This window comes from Pleurodeles waltl, chromosome 6 (genome assembly GCF_031143425.1).
Source record: "Pleurodeles waltl isolate 20211129_DDA chromosome 6, aPleWal1.hap1.20221129, whole genome shotgun sequence".
In the NCBI taxonomy this organism is placed as follows: Eukaryota; Metazoa; Chordata; class Amphibia; order Caudata; family Salamandridae; genus Pleurodeles; species Pleurodeles waltl.
Window position 1 is genome coordinate 150850891 of NC_090445.1, and position 21256 is coordinate 150872146.

Below are 21256 nucleotides of genomic sequence, written 5' to 3' on the forward strand. Positions count from 1 at the left end.
GAAGCTAAAGTCAAGAAATTTGGCTGCGTGCCGAATTGCTACAGTGAAAAAAATCGGATTCTTCTATTGAGGGGCAAAGTAAAACTTAACCCAGTTTCAGGAAAGGTGCCCAAGCTACTGGTCTCTTGTAGGTGCAGGAAAAGAATTCTGTCATCATATCATGGGGTACATCATTCCCAGCATCTCCAGTGTCATCACTGAAAACATGTTGATTATGTTCTGAATCAGAGTCAAGAAGATTCTTTGGAGTGCCTGGGGGCAACTTCAGAGCAGTGGTAATGCTCTGTCTCAATCAGAATGGTTGGACCAGTTGTATAGGAATAAGATAGGACATGACTTCGGTTGAGGTTCGCCTCCGAGTCGGGCAAAACAAATGGGTTCCCCTCCAGTGTTAAAGCCAACATGTCATGAACTGGTGTGGATTGTGATGCCAGGTTCAAAATTAGTACGGGCATCAGTCCCCGAGGCAAGAAGGACCCCACGCAGGGTCAATAGGCACCGACTATGTCAAGGACTAATCTGCTATTGACTGGACGGCTCCTTGGATACCTGGGGCCAGAGTGCCAAATATTTGCAGCATTGTTTCCTTGAAAGCCTCTAGCTGCTGCAATTTCACCAACAGACCTGGAAACTCAGGATGCCTTGGGATAAGTTGGGTGAATTAGTTCCTTGGTAGGGGCCTGGGACCTAGGGGCATCTGGACATCTGGGCAAATTCTCTGGTCGAGTGTGGCAGGGTGTGGAGGAATCCTGCCTTGATTTCTTGCTCTTTGACTTACCTAAGGATTTCCAATAGAAGGACGATCTGCCAGGGGAACAACTTTGATGGCAGGAGTGGGTATGTGCCCTTAACTTCAGCAACGAGTGAGACCTAGACACCTTTCATTGGTGTTAGGCAACACGGAGACTGGCTTCACAGTTCCACGTAGCAATGGGGATGATCCGAGCAAGGTCCTGACCTATTTGTGTGACAATCCTTGACACCAAAGGCATACCAGGTAGCAGTCCAAAGGCATCTGTTTCAGACAGTCCCTCCAAAGCTACGGTTTTAGGAGGAGATATGTTCCTGTGCACTCTAAAGAAATTACACGAAGTGCCCTCTGTGTTACCATAAGTAAGACCTGAGGAGGATTGAAAGAGAATATATACGCACAAGAATAGGACATAACAGAAAAAACATAAAAGAAGAACACCCTAACAAACATCAAGGTAAACCACACAGCACCTAACCCACTTGTCCATAACAGTGAACAAACTGTGGAACCCCCGAGGAATGCCCAGCTCCATAACAGAGGATCACACAACAGCTCAACGTTCGGGAAAAAAAAACGGTCACCTACAAAGGAGTTAAGCTGCAAGATATGAACGACAACTCAAGCCCTGACTAAAATATGGAACCAACCAGACAGACATTAAACAATAAATAATCGTTATCTGTCCTCAGCTCTCACCGGCACTAGGCATCCTTTGCGCTTTGCAGCGTGCTGCAGGCCGGATAAGTGCTTTCCAAATGCTTTCCGTAATAATTGAAAGCATTAGTTTTTCTTTCTGAGAGGAAGATCACAATGTCCTGCTTTCATAACGGCACTCGACCACAAAGGGCAGCTGGAGCAGGCGACGTCTGAAGCCCTTTTAACACTCAATCAGAATTCCTTTCTTTAGTATTTCTTACAGGTCTCGGTCCACAGCACAGCGCGGCCCCGTCTACCCATGCCGAAGGCGCCACGCCCAACACATTGCATGCAAGAGTCTACTGCGCAACTACGCAGCAGGCCTAGGCGAAGAAGATCCTTTGCGGGTTCCGAATGGGCGACCTTCAAGTGACCTCTAGACGATGACTCAGGAGGCCGGCTAATTAAATGGATTCAATGCGCGCAAATTGAGTTGGGAGCTGACGTCCGACAACACTGATGGAACTCGTAGGCTTAAAAGGATTGCTGGCCTCAGTTCAAAATCTTCCAATTTATTATGAAATTATAAGGGTCGTAGGCTGCGAGGCAGCTTTCATGATTGTAAACCAGAATTATGCGTCTCATAAAGATGCAAAGGTAAATGTTAGGTTTGTTGCACTCTATACGTAGGGGCAGACAGATTCTTACGTCAGCCTTTATAAATCACTCGTATAATCGCATCATCACCAGGGCAATGTATCGGTTTTACTGCACGCGAGAGGTGCTGTCCATCTTTTCAAGGGCGGGAGGTTCTCTTTAAGCCTGTAACACACCTGTGGTCTAGATACTTAAATGCATCGAACCGAGAAGGGCGCGAGCCTGTTTTCACAATAATAATCTGTACTATTAGTGTGTACGTGTGCATCCGACATTATACAGAATAGGATAAATATGAAGGTGTTCTCTATTCACTTGGTGTTCAGTGACATTGCAACGCTCTCGGATGGCATTTCATTAGTCTGCCAGTACATTTTTTTTTCTTCTTTTAAACGTAAGAAGCAAACAATATACAGGTTCAAGGACTGAAAAAGAAAGGCACAAATAAGGAGTGGCAATATTGTTTTTTATGAAATATTAGCATCATGAGAGGTATCCCAGCTTAAAGAAAATCCCCTGTCAACAAAACGGGCTTTAGTGAAAATATCATGCTCTCCTATTCCTACTTTGACCCTACTCATCAATTCAAAACAACGTCAACGCTCACGCAGTAGAATTTCGGGACTTGACCTTTGACACTGCAAACGTTGGAGACGTTGATTCTCAGTAAAAAGGCCTCCTCGCTACAATAGCTAAAGGAGCAAAAAGGTTACCTTTCAAATACACTCACCTCAGGGTAGGCCTCCCTCCCAAACGGAGGGGGGAAATCCACTTCCCCCCACTTGGCTTTGCAGAGGTAGTCAGCCGTGGCATCAATCTTGGCCGCCATGTCGAGGACGTAAACTCCATCTTTTGTCACCACTACATTCAAGAATCAAATAAGCAATACCAGTCATCTTTAAGAATTATTGCAGGCACTTGATAATGTAACACAACAGACATGTGTACGACGGACTGCGGATCTGTTTTACTACTGTACGTGCCAAAGGCCCTCTTTTTAGTGACCTCGGAAGGTCGGAGTGCACCTCCAGGACTTGAACCAGTAACCCCCCCCGGTCACACACCGAACCCTGCAATGAAAGCATTGGATCACCGACCACTGCCCCGAGAAGTTACTCAACCACTTCCCGCAGCCCTGTGTTTGCACAAGAGCTTGGAATAATGCACCTGTCTCATAAACCAGGTGCTAGCCATAAAATAATAAAATGCAGTGCCAGGGCAAGTGGCTGATGTGTGCAGACTGCACATGTAGTTAATGTTACAGCAAAAGCAAGAATTAAAACCCTGATGTTTGTTAATCTGTTTAAGAGTAATTGACTAAAAACTTTAAGAAACGCCAACATTTAGAATTCAAACAGAAGGCAGATGGAAAGTAACAGAATTAAATTACTAAAAACATAATTTTGGCAAGAATTGTAATGTTGTATAGTAAGAGCTTGCAATCCTGTACTTAAGACGTGCAGAGTGCGCACTGACAACTAAATGTGAATACCACAACAATAGACCAGGGGGAGACGTGGTCTGGCCGACAGCTCCTATCAGTAAGCATACTACATGTGTTACTCTACCGAAACCAAAAAGTCTTGATAAACGATAAAAACGGGTTATTGCCAAGTAAGCCACAGCTGAAGCTGCACAAGGAGGTTAATAATATTACTAATTGTAAACGCTTACCAAGGGGGTTGATCTCCAGGTACGTGAAATACAAGTCTTCGTAGAAGTTAAAGAGGCCGGTAATGAAGCTGGCAAGGATGCTGGGAAGGAGTCAAAATAAAGACAGTTTAAGTACCAATCTCATGAGTAGGAGGTCACTTCATTAACAATGCTGGACATTTCCGAATGCTGTGGTGAGAATATAGGTTTTTTCTTTGCTCGCCTTTTGGAATCACATGTGGATTTTGAAGAATGTGTCAAGAGAGCGACCGCAGGTGCACTTGAAGTCAGCAGACCATTTACTTATCTTGTCCTCACTGGCTCTACCTGCCTCTGTCAAAGTTCAGCAAGTAAAAATCACCCTCTTAGCAGAGGGACGAAATTGCATTAAAAAGGTAACATTTTCAACACTGTGGCCCTCATTACGAACGTGGCAGTCCGAGGTGGCAGACTCACCGCCACGGGCCCAGTGGTGAAGACAGCCACTTAATGAGCATAACGGTGTGGCAGACTGGAAACAGCCACACCGCCGCCAGTCCCCGCCAATGCGGGTGGACTGCCGCGGCCGGCGGGGGGCTTCTCTGGGCAGTAGCGTACCAGACGACAAGAAAAAACATTCCTGTCGCACCTACACAGACCACCACACACCCCATACAGACACACACCCGAACACAACACATACACTGTGCGCATCCCCCCCCCCCCCTTATTACAGTCGTCCTACCTATCTGGACTACTCAGCTGCCCACGTTGAGGAGGTCTGGAAGGGGGCAGATGACGCCACCCCATTGGTTGGTGTACGGCCGTGCAAACCACCAATGGTTCACTGCTGTGCAGTGACCACCGTGCACTGATTTGCCACGTAAAATGGCAGGCAGAGTCATGATGTTGTGGCGGTGCTGGTGGTGGGACCGCCTCTCTCCCGCCCTGGCGGTCTTTCTAATCAGACTGTATTTGGCTGGTCTCCCGGGTTTGTCTCGTAATGCAGCAGTCAGGAGACTGCGCGAGCGCATCGGTCATGCCGAAATACCACTGAACACGTAATGAGGGCCTCTGTCTTTTCCCATCTCTCCTTGCACCTTTCTAAGGGGTACTGCAAGAGGCCGGGGAGGCAGAAACCAAGGAAGAAGGCTCTTCAGGAGCAGCACAAGACGCTCTTCATTCCAAGTAAACACAATGGGGCAACAATCTGTAAAATTACAGACTACGTATGGAAGTACCATGTCAACAGATTGTCACTCATACACGCCATCTGAACAGATCAGAACTCCCAGACAGCTTTGGGCATTAGGACCAAAGACACCCCTCCGAGAGTCAAATAAGAAAGGCCACAAGAATAGGTGGTACATGTGGTTATTTTGTAAACACTCATTCAGGAGATGTATGTGTAAGTGTGTGGGAAGACCAGGACTGAAAACCTCATCAATTTCATTACCATTACTGACATCCACTTTACAGGGAATGATATTTCAGGCAAAAGTCAGGACCGACAATTTTAATCACAAACGTCAGCTCCTTAACTTTCCGACTGAGCATGTAGAGGTAAAAACTGGATCTGTGCTCAGGTGTCTCCACATTACATATTCAGTCCATGTCCCATAGCACAATCTCTGCGAGGAGTCAGGAAACACTGGCGCGAGCAGGGCTGCTTAATGGGCTGGATCCGAGCCATTCGTAACATTTCAGCAAGGAGCTGAGCTCTGTCAGAGGAAAAAAATCAGTTTAACCTAATTGGGGGATATCCATCAATGCCAAGTCAACTCGTTTTGGGTCTGTTCATTAACGCAAGGCGGATCAGTCAGAAGGCGCTGCCAAGGCTGCAGCAGAAAAGAGCTCAAGCGAAGGACAGGTCATGTATTTTTATGAATCCAATGGGTGTTGTCCTTGGATGAAGGCTACTTGAAGAAGCCTGGGTGCCTCGCATGTGTTAGTAACTCACCAGTGAGTCAGTAGATGAATGCTGCAGTATATTCTTGCAAGCAAGGCAGCGATCTACATTAATGAAGAGCTGCAGAAGTGAGCACCGAGCTCATTCATATGAATAAATGGTGGAGCTCGAGAACCAAGCCTAGGAGAACAAGCAGGGCAGTCTGTCTGACCAGGAACCCCGTGAAGGCATCTTCTCGGTTCTCTAGGTGTACAAAGGGACTCCTCTGAGGACCAACTGAGAGAGCCTCAGCAGATCAATGTATTATTAGTCTCACAAACAGGAGGTTACTGAATCACAGTGAGGTAGCCAATGAGCAGGTGAGGAGATAAATGACAAAACAAGCCCTGAACTATACGTTTAGGTTGCATCCAATTCATTGCATCCGAAGGAGTAGTCTTGTTGTAAAGCGTGCACTGAGGCAGGCATGGGGGAAAAAAAAGAAAAAGAAAAAGAAAAAAAAAAAACACACAAAGAGGAGACTGAAGGGACAAAAGGTGAAAAACAACCTGAGCATTGGCCATGTCGTCACGCGCCTCACACTTGTAACCATCCCCCATCAAGGTGGGGATCCATCTACATTTAGCGTACCCGCTTTGTAATATTCTCTTCACAAAGGCTTAGGGCAGACAAAACTGACAGGGAAGTTGGAGACTATAAAAGCCCAGGCCCTCTGAACCGTTCTAGTTTCCTTTTTGTGAAGGGGGCAGCCAAGCTGCATGCCTCACCTGCAGATGGGGGGCGTGTATGTAGGTCTATTGGACTCTGGCCCTGGATGAAACGAGTGGGGAGCTTAGCACTACCACCAGTTAAGTGTTACTGTGCCATAAACTGGAAAATTGAGGTAACGCCTGTCACTGGCAGGCCGATTCACGATGTAGAAACCTATGGTAATAAGGAATCTGTATCTAAACAAACGTAACAAGCACCGGGGAGGTGGAGAAGCGATAAGAGACGGGCTATTATTCATACATTAGCCCAATGCTTTATTTGTGCTTGTTGTTTCCGGTGCAGAGCACCGGGACTTCTTTTTCTGCCTCAAGAGTATCTTGCGAGCAAAAGACACCTATGGGAAAGACGGAGGAAGAGAAAAACGCAAAAGCGTCACAAAGTGAGAAAGCAGAAAGCTGCAAGAGTGAGCTGAAGGAGCAGGGAATGGTTGTAAATGGATTAAAGAGGCCCGAGAGGGCTTTAGGATTAGGCTGCCTCGGTATTCCGTGTTTGCACCTTTAATTTCAGAAGCCACGAGTACAGCTTTGAGCACCAGCACGTTTTTATTTACAAATTAAGCACTGCATTAACCACTGCTCCCAAAGCAAGAGAAGAATCAATGTGTAACCATCCATGTGAGGGAGGATAGCAGTTTAAGTCCGATGAAGGTGGTGGCGGGAGGGTGGTTGGTTAGGTAAAGAATAGGGAACTGAATCTCGTGCTACACATTCAATACAAAGACGTATTTATGAGAACGGGAAACGTGTGTGGATAGACTGCAAGGTCGTACAGACCAAAGGCAGGAGAAGGCCCGCACTGTATGTTTTTCTTTGGAACTAAACAGAAAGACAATAAAACACAGGAGCACTTTTAAAGTAAAAGGGATGGTTCCAAAACCGTGTACTTCCTAAAACTTACCATATACGACTATCAAAGGAAAGAAGACGAGTCTTACCCTTTTCTCTAGTTACCACAACAAAGGGCACTTTTAAAGTCCTAAATGTAAAATCGCAGTTATAAAAAAATAAAAAGCGCCATCACTGCCAGTAGAAACAGTGTGGGTTCGAAATAAAATAGTTTTCAATCATTCCATGAAATTAAGAAAATGTATGAAAACCACAAATGCGAAAAACCAACGGCAAAGAAGTTCTGCAGTTTTTATACCACACAAACGCACACCCTCTGCCAATGTCACGTCGGCACAGCATCGTGTCATGGTTTAGGCCGGATTTTGATCAGGAGCACCAGTTAAAGCATCTGGGCATCATTAAATAAGAGTCAGATGCAGGGAGGCAAAGTGTTGTGTCAAGTGTATCAAAGTAGACAAATCTAGTACATGCAAAAATAATTTTTATGCAAAATACAACAAGAATTGGAAAGAGCTACTGGCTCTTTCCAATGTGTTTTGCCATGTTGTTCACCAGCGTGGCTGCTGTTCAGCATGGGTTGGGGTCAATTGGACTGTAGTAGGGTGGACTGGAATGGGTGAAGTGGACTAGATTGGAGGGAGTGGACTGGATTGTGGTGGGGTGAACTGGATTGGTGTGGTGTGGTATGGATTGCATGGGGTGGATTGTGGTGGACTGGGGTGAATTGTGTGAGTGGGGTGGATTGGATTGGAGTGGGGCAGGGTGGAGTAGGCGGGCTGTTTTGAATTAAAGTGGGGCAGAATGTAGTGGGGCAGACTGAAATAGACTGGAGTGGAGCAGGTGGTTTTGGTTTGAAGTGGGGCAGATTGTTTTGTATTGGAATGGTGCTGATTGGAGTGGGACAGATTGCTTTGGACTGGAGTGGGGCAGGTTGTTTTGGATTAGAGCGGGGAAGATTAAAGTGGGGCAGACTGTATTAGGGTGGATTGGGTTGGTGTGGGGTGGAATGGAATGGATGGGAGTGGGTTAGACTGGAGTGGGGTGAATTGGCATGAAGTGGACTGGGGTGAGATGAATTGGATTGGGGTGGGGCAGAGTGGAATAGGACAGCTGTTTTTAGTGGAGTGGGACAGATTGTTTTGGATGAGAGTGGGGCAGATGGGAGTGAGGTGGACTGGAGTGAGGCAGACTGTTTTGGATAGCAGTGGGGCAGATTGTTTTGGATTGGGATGCAGCAGATTGCAGTGATGCAGACTGTTTTGGATTGGGGCAGATTGGTTTGGATTGGAGTAGGGGCAGAACAGAGTGGGGTAGATAGGAGTGTGGCATGTTGTTTTGGATTGGAGTGGGGCATATTCTTTTGGATTGGAGTGGGGCTGATTGTTTTGGAATAGAGTAGTGCAGATGGTTTTGGAATAGAGTGTGGCGAATTGGATTAGAGTGGGTTGAGAGGATTGGAGTCGGGTAGGGTGGGCTGGATTGGGGTGAGTGGTTTGGATTGGTGTGGGGTAAAGTGGGGTGTACTCTACAAATACGAATATATGTTAAAGCATCATTTCATAAATTACACATAAGAAACAATGTCACATTAAAATATTTCGGACAAGATAATCTTTTCAGAATGGTGCCCTCGAGTAAAAACAAAATAAAACATGAATGAAAAGTGATAAAAAACGACTTGTCAAAATAAAATAAATTTTAGAAAAAGAAAACTTTACAATTTTGTTTGTCCTGCTGGGCACGTTTTAGCCAGTCACAAGCCTTCTGTTTGCAGGGTGCTAGAAGTTAAAAAAAGAACACAGTACCTCAATAACGTTGGCAGCAGTGGACGGGCACTGATTAAGTTCAATCAATCAGTGCTTGGTCCCTGCACCAGAGAGGAAAGGAAATTACGCCAGGCCTGAAGTGGATGAATTATGACACTGTAAAGAAGAGTGCCACGCAAGGCAAGAAATGGTGAGCGACAAGCGGGTTCCAAGCCCTTTACTCGACACAACACAGACTCACAAGCGAGACGTGTGTCCTAGCGCATGCACTCGCATGTTTGACCCTACAAACATGAGGCGGTTCTCAAAAGTAAAAGTAGCAGAGAACAGACTAGAGTCTCAATTTCTGCATGTCACATGAGAAATTAAAAAAAGTTTTTCTGCATTCTTTTGGTCTCATTCATGGACCACGATCTTGATGCAGTGCTCTGTGACTAACCGTTGCACAATAAAGTTTTTTTCTATATGTTGTTGATTTTTGTACCTGTAAAGCCAATTATTCTACACACATACTACTCTACATCACCGAGCATTAACAGTCCATAACGCAGCTACTTCTCCTATCACTTGTTGATTTTACGCTGGACTTTGATCACGTACTGCGCTTCGCTAAAGTCTGACTACGTATGCGCTATAGTAACATGCATGCACATCAAGGTTCCATGTTAAAAAACAATCTTCCACCTGCACTACGAACTAGCCTTAGAGCAGCAACGGCTTCATGCCTGCAGCATTAGTAAAGAAAGGGCAGACTAAGAGACTTAGCCAAACAGAGAGCAATTGTGAATGCTTGCACATTTTCATTTCAAATCTTTAAATATATGCTGTGTATAGTAAAGTGCATTACCATGAATTTATACTTTCTCCTTGGCTCTAGCGTCTGTCGTTTGGATTTTGAGATGGATTTAGTTTATCCTATGCACAGAAATTAATAAAAATATACAGTATATAGTAAACAGAGAAAAAAAAAAAAGACAGCTGAACCTAAACAGGGGCAGTCTGCCTCCACCTTGCTCTCTGCTTCTGCACATGCAGTGATTTACACGCAGGATAATGGAGAAAGTGTTTAGACGGCTCACATAAATGTTGTTTGCCGACAGTCTGGAAAGTTGGAAGATCATAGAGGTGAAATCCAAGGTCTGTCTGGTATGCTGCAAGCAAGGTCACAGATGCCAGCTTGTTAAAATGAAACGGGGGCTGCGTCTGCCAGCACGAGGAACGTGATGAAAAGTTTGCAGGCATCTCTAATCTAAAGGTCGAATTTGTAAACCGTCTTTTAGAATAAACATGCTGAAGAATAAAAACGTGCCGGTGCCCAAAGCTCTCCTCTCAAACACGCGGCTGCTTCAATTAAATGTGGGAGCACGGAATACTGAGGCGGCGTAATCCTGAAGCCATGTCGGGCCTCTTCAATCCATTAAAAGCCACTACCTGCCCTTCCAGCTCACTCTTGCAGCTTTCTCCCATTGTGACGCTTTTTCGTTTTTCCCTTCCTCCGTCTTTCCCATATGTGTCTTTTGCTCGCAGCAAATGCTTGAGGCAGAAGAATAAGCCCCGGCCCTATAAAATAAGTGCCGGTGCTCAGCACCGGAAACAACAAGCACAAATTAAGCACTGCATATATGATCATCAAAAATGAACACCCAAAATAGGCCTCCTCTATCTACATCGAAATGAACGAGTGGCAACCCAGATAGAAAAACGTGATACGTAAGTGTGACGAAAATTGTCTGAAGGGTGTTTGTGTTGAGGTACTGCGACAGGCTTGAGTGGAGTGAATGCTGTCCAGACGTCAATAGTTTCATTTTGTTCTTAAATAGCGGCTAGCTTCATCTGTAAAAATAAACGGTTAGCTCTAGCACTGGATACGGGATCTGTCATGTTGTTTTATAGCGCTGCGCTGCACCCAACCGATTCTTTCACTCGGTCCCATGGGACTCAAGATAGTGGGAAGGTTGAAGGGTCAAGTCAATGTCGCAGCAATCGGAAGCTGCCACACACACAGCACAACCGCAAATGCCAACTTGGAGCGTTCTGAAGAGGGCATTACAGAAGCAGTAGTTTTCATTTCAGACATTTAGTTAGAATGATGGGTAAATGGACTTATAGGAAATACTGAAAGGGACACAAATTAAGTTAAACGCTGAAGAACCGTTAGTGGCTACAATTGCAGATGAGATATAGCACCTCAAAGACTCTGACGAGAAATTAGAAGCAAGCAATACCACCCTTGGTCCATAGATTTGCGACCCGTGCTGTTTTATTATCGCCCGTTATTTAGGTCCCAACTGGTCTCAGCGCCTCGGACGCCATGCTGCTGGTTATGGGAAGACACCGGCAATTCTCTTGTTGATGTCAGAGGAGGAAATAAGGGAAGATTGCAAATGTTGTGGATGCTTGCCCGCGCGTCCGGTCTATAGGGAGTAATGTCACAGCCCTGGAGAACAAGATTTTGTCTTTTTATGGAGTGTAGATTTTAACACAGAGCGCTTACGAAACCAATTATGGACTTAAAAATGATGCATGAAGACGTGGTAGCTGAAATAAAATTAAAGTATATATATATATTTTTTTTTTTTACAAACTCTCAATAAGAAATGCATCCAAATAAAAAGTGTGAACTGTAGCCTAGAGAGAACGAGATTACCTCGAGAACTATAATCCTGGCACATCCTTTGAAAGGATGGAAAGACAACTAGTATTCAAATCCTCACCCGGAAGAGGATGGCTGCGACATGGGGGGATTGGTCAATAAGGATTTTCAGTCAGACAAAGCCTTTCAGATGCACCATTCTGGTCTGCCCAGAAATCACCCAATTTCCAAACAAACCAGTTTGCTTACACCCAAACTGCGTACCTGATCCAAATTCCGAGCAGTTCTTTGTATGGCACTATTCTCCCTTTTGATTTGTTCCCTGAACAACTTTGGTACGTACTACCCTCTTTTATCAAAGCGTAACAGACCCATTCTCGTAACTGGCCTTTTTTGAGGGTCTGAAGAAGCTCTAGGTTAGCATGGTGGTGCAGGAACATTTTATTAGAGCGGTCATGCAACTTTATATATGATCCAATGGTTGTTGGATCAATGACACAAAACATCCCTTTCATGGTACACAGCCCCTCGCTTACAGTTGAGACAATCTGGCTCAGCACACTTACTCTTTCTTGTCCTCAGGCGCATGAACTAGTAGGTGGGTTTTTACATCTGCAATGCTCAGCTTTTCACCCACGCCAACCAGAAACTTCTGGGCTTTGGAGTCCACATCTCCCACATCCACGCCGCCTTCATGGTGGAAGAGAACATAGTCCCCTTCTCGAGCAGCATAGATGCAGACGTAGAACTCCTCTGCCTAGAAAATAAATCAGCAGCTTTAAATTTAGTGTCACCCCGGCCCATTTTTGCGTGGCCCATCAGTGCAAACATTGCATCAGCTTAACAGCTCACCACAACATGCATGACATTAAGCAACACTGCTCATCCCATACACAACTCACTACAACTAAACCTTTAGCAAGTACAATAGGTCAAAGTCGAAGGGACCTGTTAAACGTGGGGATGCTACGTGTAGATCACAGGACTGAATACACCCAGATAGAAAGTAAAAGGCAGTAATAAAAAGTTAAGTGCCAACAACATTGCTAATAAATTGCAATATTTGCATCAACAGTTATATCCCACAGGTGAGGTGGTACAGCTTTATAAATAGCTTCATTCGAGGTTTAGCTTATTTATAAAAACAAGTTAATCTTTGAAAAATAAATATCTGGGGCACAAGGCACAGACTGTGCCCAAGACAGCCTGTCCGACCAGAATTGAACTTCAAGTGTCCTGCAATCTTCGAATAAAAGGATGATGATATTGTATTTTTGGTGGGAGGAAGGAGAACTTAATGGCAATGGCTACACTTTAGTTTCTATCGCAGAGTCAACATAATTTAATTAAACAGTGAACACCATTTTGAGCAGATGATGTGAGAGCAAACCACGGTCCCCTGGGTTACAGAAAACATTATAAAAGTTTAAACTCAATGGCATGTGAAGAAATGGACCCAAACCTTGCTGTGGAAACGGCAGGACACTTTATTTAATCTCCAGTGTTGATCACTGCCTTTTTTTTGTTTTTGTTTTTTTTAAAGGGGGGGGGGGGGCGATTGAAGATCTTTTTTCATGAAAAGCTTACAAAAACAGGAGCTGCCCCACTTTCTCGGGCAGATCTTTTAATTTCAGATTTCGATGAGGTCTTCATAGGTTTTCAGGCTGTCTCTACGCAGGTTTGCAAAACAGCCTAAAGTTCTCACATGGTCACAGTCAGTGTGTTCCCCTCTAAGAGCTGCCTATTTAGAAACACATGCTTTAAAATTTCAGTGGATTGTTGTTGCCACTACGGAGGCCTGTTACATGACTATACAGGGGACTACAGCCAAAAGACGTTAATAAACCGCAGTTTCAATGAATACGTCAATGCTGCTGGTAAAAAACAGGAATGGAGAAGATTCCTTTTGTGGAGGCAGGCTAAGTTTAGGGCATCTTTCCTATAATGTGCTAAACAAAGTGGAGGTCCGACAAAATGCCAATAAAGAATACATATTAAAACACCCATTTTTATAGGAAAAAAAGAAACGTTACAGAAGATAAGGATCATAAAGTAGGTTTTCTAAAAATGAGTTAAGTGGCATGATACATATAAAAAAGAATATACTCGCTTTTGCCTACATCAACAGAAATTAAACTGAATTCTGCAACTACATTAGCAGTGAATTTTAATCTGACATAGACTGAGGGGAAGGGCAAGCCGCAGTGACTGTTATTCCCGATGACTTTGCCACTTTCGCTGGCAAAACCTCACAATGATTGACGAGGCAAAGGAGCTGGTCTCCTCCATCATTATGCACGCGCAACCACACCAGTCCTGTCACCAGCCTCCCGCTGTCTTTCCTATTGGCACATTACAACCACAGACATCACTTCAGTCGATGCACACATAATGGTAGTGAACAGCTCTGCTGTGGCCTTCACATAATTGTGACAGCCTGGATTCTTAAACTGTGCCAGACTTGGATCTGTGCAGAATCCTCGAAAAGGAGGTACCCAGATTTGGTTAAGACTGCAAGGCCATATTTATGGCAGATTACATAAATTACTAACCTCATTTTACGGTTTCCAGGCACCTGATCCACGATGTTCCGAAACCTCTCCTCATTATTGCTGGAGACCAGAACCTGACCAGGCATCAACATTAAAAAAAAAATCCTGCAAGAATCTCTCTTGGACAACTCTATAAGACTCACTGCTCCCACTTGCAAGCGTAGTAATTCACTTGACCTAGTACTGGTCTCCAGTACTCTAAACACATCTCCTCCTTCCATCAACCATTCTCCCGGTGAACAGGACATCCTGTTATTAACCATCTGTTCCTCGGTGCCAGCACCAACTGCTAAGACTCCAACTCATCCAACAAAGCCCAAGTTTTTCTGGATCAATAAAAAAAATGATTACATCAAATATAGCCATGATTGACCTAATAAATGCCACCTTTCGATAAGTACTTCACTAATCCTATCCCCCCCTCACTACCCTCCCAATACAGCACTGTAGCAGTAACTCCAACCACAAATGAATATCCAATTCTCCAAACAGTCAGAACCTTGACGCCTCCAAATGTAAAACACAATATTCTTCCAGAGGTCATACATTCAACAACCAGTCACATTTGTCAACTGCCTAATCTCCCCAGCAGGTATTAACTGCTCAGACATATCAACCGCTGACTCCACATCCTGCTTCGATAAAATCTTCCCCATTTCTCTTCCTCTAACTGCTCTGTTTTTTAGTTCCTCCTTCCTCATTTTATACGTTCTCTTTTTCCTTCTTTTCTGCCTTTTCGTCCTCCTTGTCTTCTTTTCACACTAGTCACTTCATTCACCTAAAGCATCTGCTGCAGAGATGATAACAGTCCTTAAGACTACTAACACATCATGTGCATCCTTGGATCATTTAATTTCAAAATGCTTAACTCTCCTTAGCCTCATCTCTCAGATTTTATCCTGCCTGATCTCATTCTTCAGCCAGTCTTTTAGCATAACCTTCACAGAACATTACCTTAATATATCAAATCACCCTATCTTACTGATGTTGCCCCCAAAAAATCCATTTAACATCCAAGGAAATGTACTCCAATGGCAAGCAAGATAGTTGCTCAAGCACTTGGTTGCGAGTTTCCAATCTCGATTCAGAACAATATTAACTACGTTTCCTACCTCCTTCTACCCCAATTTGCACTAAGGACATTTTAAAGTCAGGGATCCAATTCAATTGGCGAATAAGTAATAAGAGATTAAAGCAGGATTCCATAAATGAGTGCTTGAGAAGCAGACGTGTGTGTGTGTGTGTGTGCCTGCGAGTAGGTAGCTGTGTGTTTATTTATATGAACATATATATATAGATATATATATAGATATATATATATATATATATATATATATATAAAAAAAATATGTATATTATATATACACATACATATATATACTACACATAGATCTATGTATATATGTATGCGCACACATAGGAATGCGAGCCATGTAGTGCTCAAGGGGAGCAGGATGGTGAAGGAAGAAAGGGCATAAGAGAAAGAGCATAGGGATGAGAGGGAATGAGGGTGTGGGGCAATACAGCATAGGGTGAGTCTTGTGTGTGGATTAGGGTGTGCGTGCTAGGTTTGCTCATGTTCATGAGTGCATGCATGTGCACATACACGAGTGTAGGGGTGCACAAGTGTGCATGTTGCATGTGCAGGAGTGTATGGTGTGCACCATGAAGCGAGCGTGTCAATAGGAGTGTGTCGGAAGGAGCTCAGAAGGTTTGTTTGTGTAGGTAGGTAGAAGTGGCTGTAGAGAGGTGTGTGTGTGTTTTAAGAGTAAGTGTGTGTGCACACGCTCTCATGTGTACAAGTGTACCTGGAGGAGCAATTGTGTATGAAGAGTTCGATCTGTGTGTTCAGAAGCGAGTACATTTGCAAGAGTGTGTGTGAGTAAATGCATGTATTTAATGGTGTGTGTTTGAGAGTAGCAGCAAATGTGTGTGATTGTGTCAACTGATGTACAAGTCATTACGGGTGTAGGTGGGTGGGTGGGCGTTTAGCCAGAGTGTTCTAGTCTATCAAGGTGAGATATCTGGATTACTATTTGGTAGGAGTAGTAATTTATCTAGAAAATTATGAGCGCTACATGGTCATTTTAATCTACCTCTAAAGCTCTTTCAATTTGGCACAGAACATGTTTCTTTAGCAGCGGCTACAAATCAAGCACATGCCAGCGCTTCAGAGTCCCTGAAGGTTGCAATCAATCACAGGTCCTCATTTAAGGAGGGATATGAGTCACAGTAAAAACCAAATGCTGTTGCCATAGCAAAAATAAATCACTTCCAAGGGACATCAAGGCGAAGAGGAAAGGCGGCATCCACAAACGCTGCACATTCATAAACATAGCATGAATTAGAATCTAAATAAATGGCGCCTCAGAGAATATCCATATGCACCCAGCCCCGTGGAAAAACAAATAATGGAAGGTAAAGAAAATAGAAGCTCGTCAATGAAGGGGTTTCTAAAGCAATTTCAACAAGGTGCGAGGAACACCTGCATTATCAAGCATGAGGCACAGACCCTTGGCAGACAACAGCAGAGGGTTTTTAACTGCAGTCTAATCAGTAGTGAGCTGCAGGCTGCATAGATGAAGGAAGAAGCCTCAGCCATGTATCTCTATCACTAAAAGAGGGAGCTTTCCAGGTGACCAGGGAACTGTGGATGTTTCAGTAGAAGATCCAGGTTTGTTGCCTAGTGTCCGTCACCCTGTTAAAACCTGCAGTGAAAATATAGCCCCGTCGATGCTGCCATATCCATATGCGGGTCCTTTCTTCCCAAAATGTTACAGTACTTTACCTGCGTAACATATCAAAAAGTAACATACATTCTACCAGCTCTCGAAGGACCCTTCTCCAGGAGGATTGTTATAATTTGTTTCCTAAAAACAAGAACTTTCAGCTGTGAACTCTCAAAGAATGTATTCAGTGGCCCGCACTTAAGAGTCACCCTGAACAGTGGTTTTGAATCAAGGGTCTCTACCCACCTGTGTGTGCGCAACAAATGGCTCAATCAAGAAATTCTTCAAAACACCTTTGGCTTTAGCAATCTGTCAATAGAAAACAAAAGATGTAATTAATAAAATCTGCATTTCTGGGCAGGTTAGCCAATTGATAGGCTTAACAATTGTTGTTGTAAATACCGCTCCCTCCCTTGTTGCTACCTGGGATGCTCAGGGGTTTATCTTAAGGGGGGGGGGGGGGGTGGAAGAGGTCTTTGGTATGTTACACACCCCTTATAAATGTATTCTCTGACAAATATCTGGGTACCGGTGCTTTTAGTCGGTAAAATGAGGTGTCTGTCAGATTTCACCAGGAATTTTTACATACACACACTCTCCCTCTCCCGCCTCTCCATCTCGGTTTTGAAAGTCCTTGAAAATGTTGGTTATTTACACAATTATGGCCCTCATGACGACTTTGACGGCCTTTTCCAAAGACCGCTAAAAACATGGGTGCTGAAATACTGCCCTTATACGACAGATCTCGGACTTCCGCCCTAAATCAGGTAGAATTCCGAGACCAGTTGTGCTGGTGGTCAGTGGTGCAGAGGCGGTACTGCCACACCAAAAAGAGACAACACACCATATTACAACCCGTAATACAGTGTGGCGGTGTCCAGATGGCGAGGAGCTGCCAGCGGTGGAAGCGCCACCCATCCCCTCCCGGACGACCTTCTCGACAAATGAGGCAAGTGGATCATCTGACATGATAGGGCAGTGTGTGTGTGTGTGTGTGTGTGTGTGTGTCGTGGGGAGTGTTTGTGGGTACATGTCTGCATGTGTGAGTGATTGTGTGTGGACGGGGAGGGTGAGTGTTTGTGGGAGTGGATGGGGAGAGCGCTTGAGTGCGTGTATGCGGTGCAGGGACAGGGTGTGAATGTATGTATGCGCATGGGGTACGAGGGAGTGAATGCGTGCGTGAGTGCTGTGTTTGTGTATGTTTGTCAGTGTGAATGGGTTTGTATGTTGCGTTTGCGTGGATGAGTAGGGGTGTGTTTAAGTGTGCGAGGGCATGTGTGAAGGTATGTGGATGTGTGTGCGAGTGTATCCTGGCGACAAGAATGCTCAGGGTGCAAGATCACCAGCTTTTTCTGGTGGTGCGACTGCCAGAAAAATGCTGGCGGTCTCCCGCCTTCTGAGACCACTGGCGGTATCACACCATCCGCTGTGTTGGAGGTGCTCACCTCCAGCCTGGCGGAACGTGGTAAAACTCCTAATTCGGCAGTATTCACCACCAGTGGTTACACCGCCACAGCGGCCTTCGGACCACCAGGGTCGTCATGAGGGCCATTGTCTTCTCTCAATTAGAACTCGTTAATCTACATTTTTCTCACGTTCCACTGCCCCAAGGCCTCTATCATGCACCCTGCTTGTAGTATAAAGTATTTTAACATTATGTGCCAGTGTGATGGTTGGAAAATCTGAATTTCCAATCTTACTGACCAAGCCACGTCCTTGGGAACACTGGTATGGATGATAACAGTACGTTCCCCCTTCCCTTCAGAGACACAAACTGGTCTCTTAACAGGATCCTCAAGCCTACATACAGAAAAGAAAAATAGGTCTAATCTCAACAGCCCAATGCCTTCCTGGCTCCGTCCACAAACTCATACACAAGTTGCATGCAGGGAGGGCGGCCGGCCATTTATTCCATTGGGCATCTCCCTGGCGGGATGGAGCCCTCAGAGGCCGGATCTGGAAGGTCTGAGGCTGCTACAAGCGTCTCTCCTCCTCCTACTCCCCGAGTTTATTTTCACAGCGGGGGCTTTATGAAAGAGAAAGAGAAAGAGAAGCTTACAGATATGTGCATTTTCTCACAGAAACGTAGACATGTAAAGGAGAGAGAGGAAGGCAGAGAAAGGCAGGATAGAGGAATGAGAGAGAATGGATGGATGGAAAGTGAGCCAGAGAGAGCGGAGGAAGGGGACATTTTTGGCAGGGCTGCTTTTGGTTTACCGCCCAGCCCAGGAGGGAAGAGAAACTTTACAATCTTAAATACCATGAAGACGGTGTACTCGGGCCTATAAAACTGAACACTGCGTTCGCAACCAGATTCAAGACAGGTCACAGCATTTAATGCACCTTCAAGTTTTCATAGATGTACAATGCATACGACATACACTCGAAACAGGTCACCAAAATACTACATTTAGTGTTCCAAAAAAAAAAAAAAAAAAAAGGAGGTTCATGGAGTGCTCATGTTTTCAGAGGCTGGTTCCATTACAGGAACAACGGAAGCATCGTTATGAAAAATTAATTTGCTAAAACCACCAAACTACTGTATACCTACACAGTCTCCCAGGAGTGACAAACCATCCAAGGCAGCCAATGATAGCCAAAGGAATCACCTCAAGATAAACCCGAGCTGAGGACACTGCAGTGTATAGGGCTTGGATCAAAGTAAATCAACAAACATTCCACGCTGAAGCAGTGAGTAGCAATGCTGTGTACGTACAGGCAGCTGAGGCTTTTAAGTAGAGAACACCTTTCTGCAACCAACAGCAGCATCTGTCTATATCTTTTGTAGCAAATGTTAAAGGTTACCCTGCTCCCATATGCCTGCCAATGTACGAATAATCTTATGCCAACAAGCTTCCCATCCAGATGCTCAAATGGCACAGCATGCTTACGAGAAAAACAAGGTCGACACATTGCTTACAGAATTAGAATGGTTGTGAAAAATCTGTATGTCTGACCAACCCTCAGCGTCTGTATCTCCTGCTCTGATCAGCAAAAGCGTAACCCAAAGATCTGCCGGCCCTAAAACTTTTAGCGTGAAGACTGAGAGGGTGGCACAGCAGTTTTTAGGGTCGAACGCAAAGCGCACTGTCGCTGGTGTAATCTCTCTGTGGGCTTTTAACCATGCCCATGTCAAGCCCATCAGCTTGGTTGGTTTGTGGGCTTGTGTAGGAAGTTGGCTCTGTATGTGCTATTTCAAAGTAAGGAATAGCATGCACAGAGTCCAAGGGTTCCCCTTAGAGGTAAAATAGTGGTAAAAAGAGATAATACTAATGCTCTATTTTGTGGTAGTGTGGTCGAGCAGTAGGCTTATCCAAGGAGTAGTGTTAAGCATTTGTTGTACATACACCTAGACAATAAATGAGGTACACACACTCAGAGACAAATCCAGCCAATAGGTTTTGTTATAGAAAAATATATTTTCTTAGTTTATTTTAAGAACCACAGGTTCAAATGTAACATGTAATATCTTGTTCGAAAGGTATTGCAGGTAAGTACATTAGGAACTTTGAATCATTTCAATTGCATGTATACTTTTCAAGTTATTCACAAATAGCTATTTTAAAAGTGGACACTGCAATTTTCACAGTTCCTGGGGGAGGTAAGTTTTTGTTAGTTTTACCAGGTAAATAAGACACTTACAGGGTTCAGTTCTTGGTCCAAGGTAGCCCACCGTTGGGGGTTCAGAGCAACCCCAAAGTTACCACACCAGCAGCTCAGGGCCGGTCAGGTGCAGAGTTCAAAGTGGTGCCCAAAACGCATAGGCTTCAATGGAGAGAAGGGGGTGCCCCGGTTCCAGTCTGCCAGCAGGTAAGTACCCGCGTCTTCGGAGGGCAGACCAGGGGGGTTTTGTAGGGCACCAGGGGGGACACAAGTCCACACAGAAATTTCACCCTCAGCGGCGCGGGGGCGGCCGGGTGCAGTGTTAGAACAAGCGTCGGGTTCGCAATGGAAGTCAATGAGAGATCAAGGGATCTCTTCAGCGCTGCAGGCAGGCAAGGGGGGGCTTCCTCGGGGAAACCTCCACTTGGGCAATGGAGAGGGACTCCTGGGGGTCACTTCTGCAGTGAAAGTCCGGTCCTTCAGGTCCTGGGGGCTGCGGGTGCAGGGTCTTTTCCAGGCGTCGGGACTTAGGTTTCATAGAGTCGCGGTCAGGGGAAGCCTCGGGATTCACTCTGCAGGCGGCGCTGTGGGGGCTCAGGGGGGACAGGTTTTGGTACTCACAGTCGTAGAGTAGTCCGGGGGTCCTCCCTGAGGTGTTGGTTCTCCACCAGCCGAGTCGGGGTCGCCGGGTGCAGTGTTGCAAGTCTCACGCTTCTTGCGGGGAGATTGCAGGGTTCTTTAAAGTTGCTCCTTTGGATAAAGTTGCAGTCTTTTTGGAGCAGGTCCGCTGTCCTCGGGAGTTTCTT

General features: G+C 45.0%; 1 protein-coding gene across 2 annotated transcripts in view; it reads right to left on the reverse strand.

Annotated features, from left to right (window-relative positions):
- Positions 1 to 21256, reverse strand: part of ACLY (ATP citrate lyase) — a 281182-nt gene that overhangs the window by 221330 nt on the left and 38596 nt on the right. For both annotated transcript variants that reach the window (XM_069237662.1, XM_069237663.1), the window contains exons 4-7: positions 17094 to 17156; positions 12133 to 12323; positions 3722 to 3801; positions 2778 to 2908 (exon numbers count right to left, since the gene is read on the reverse strand). In XM_069237662.1, the coding sequence (XP_069093763.1) occupies positions 2778 to 2908; positions 3722 to 3801; positions 12133 to 12323; positions 17094 to 17156 (465 nt within the window). The remainder of the gene's footprint in view (positions 1 to 2777; positions 2909 to 3721; positions 3802 to 12132; positions 12324 to 17093; positions 17157 to 21256) is intronic.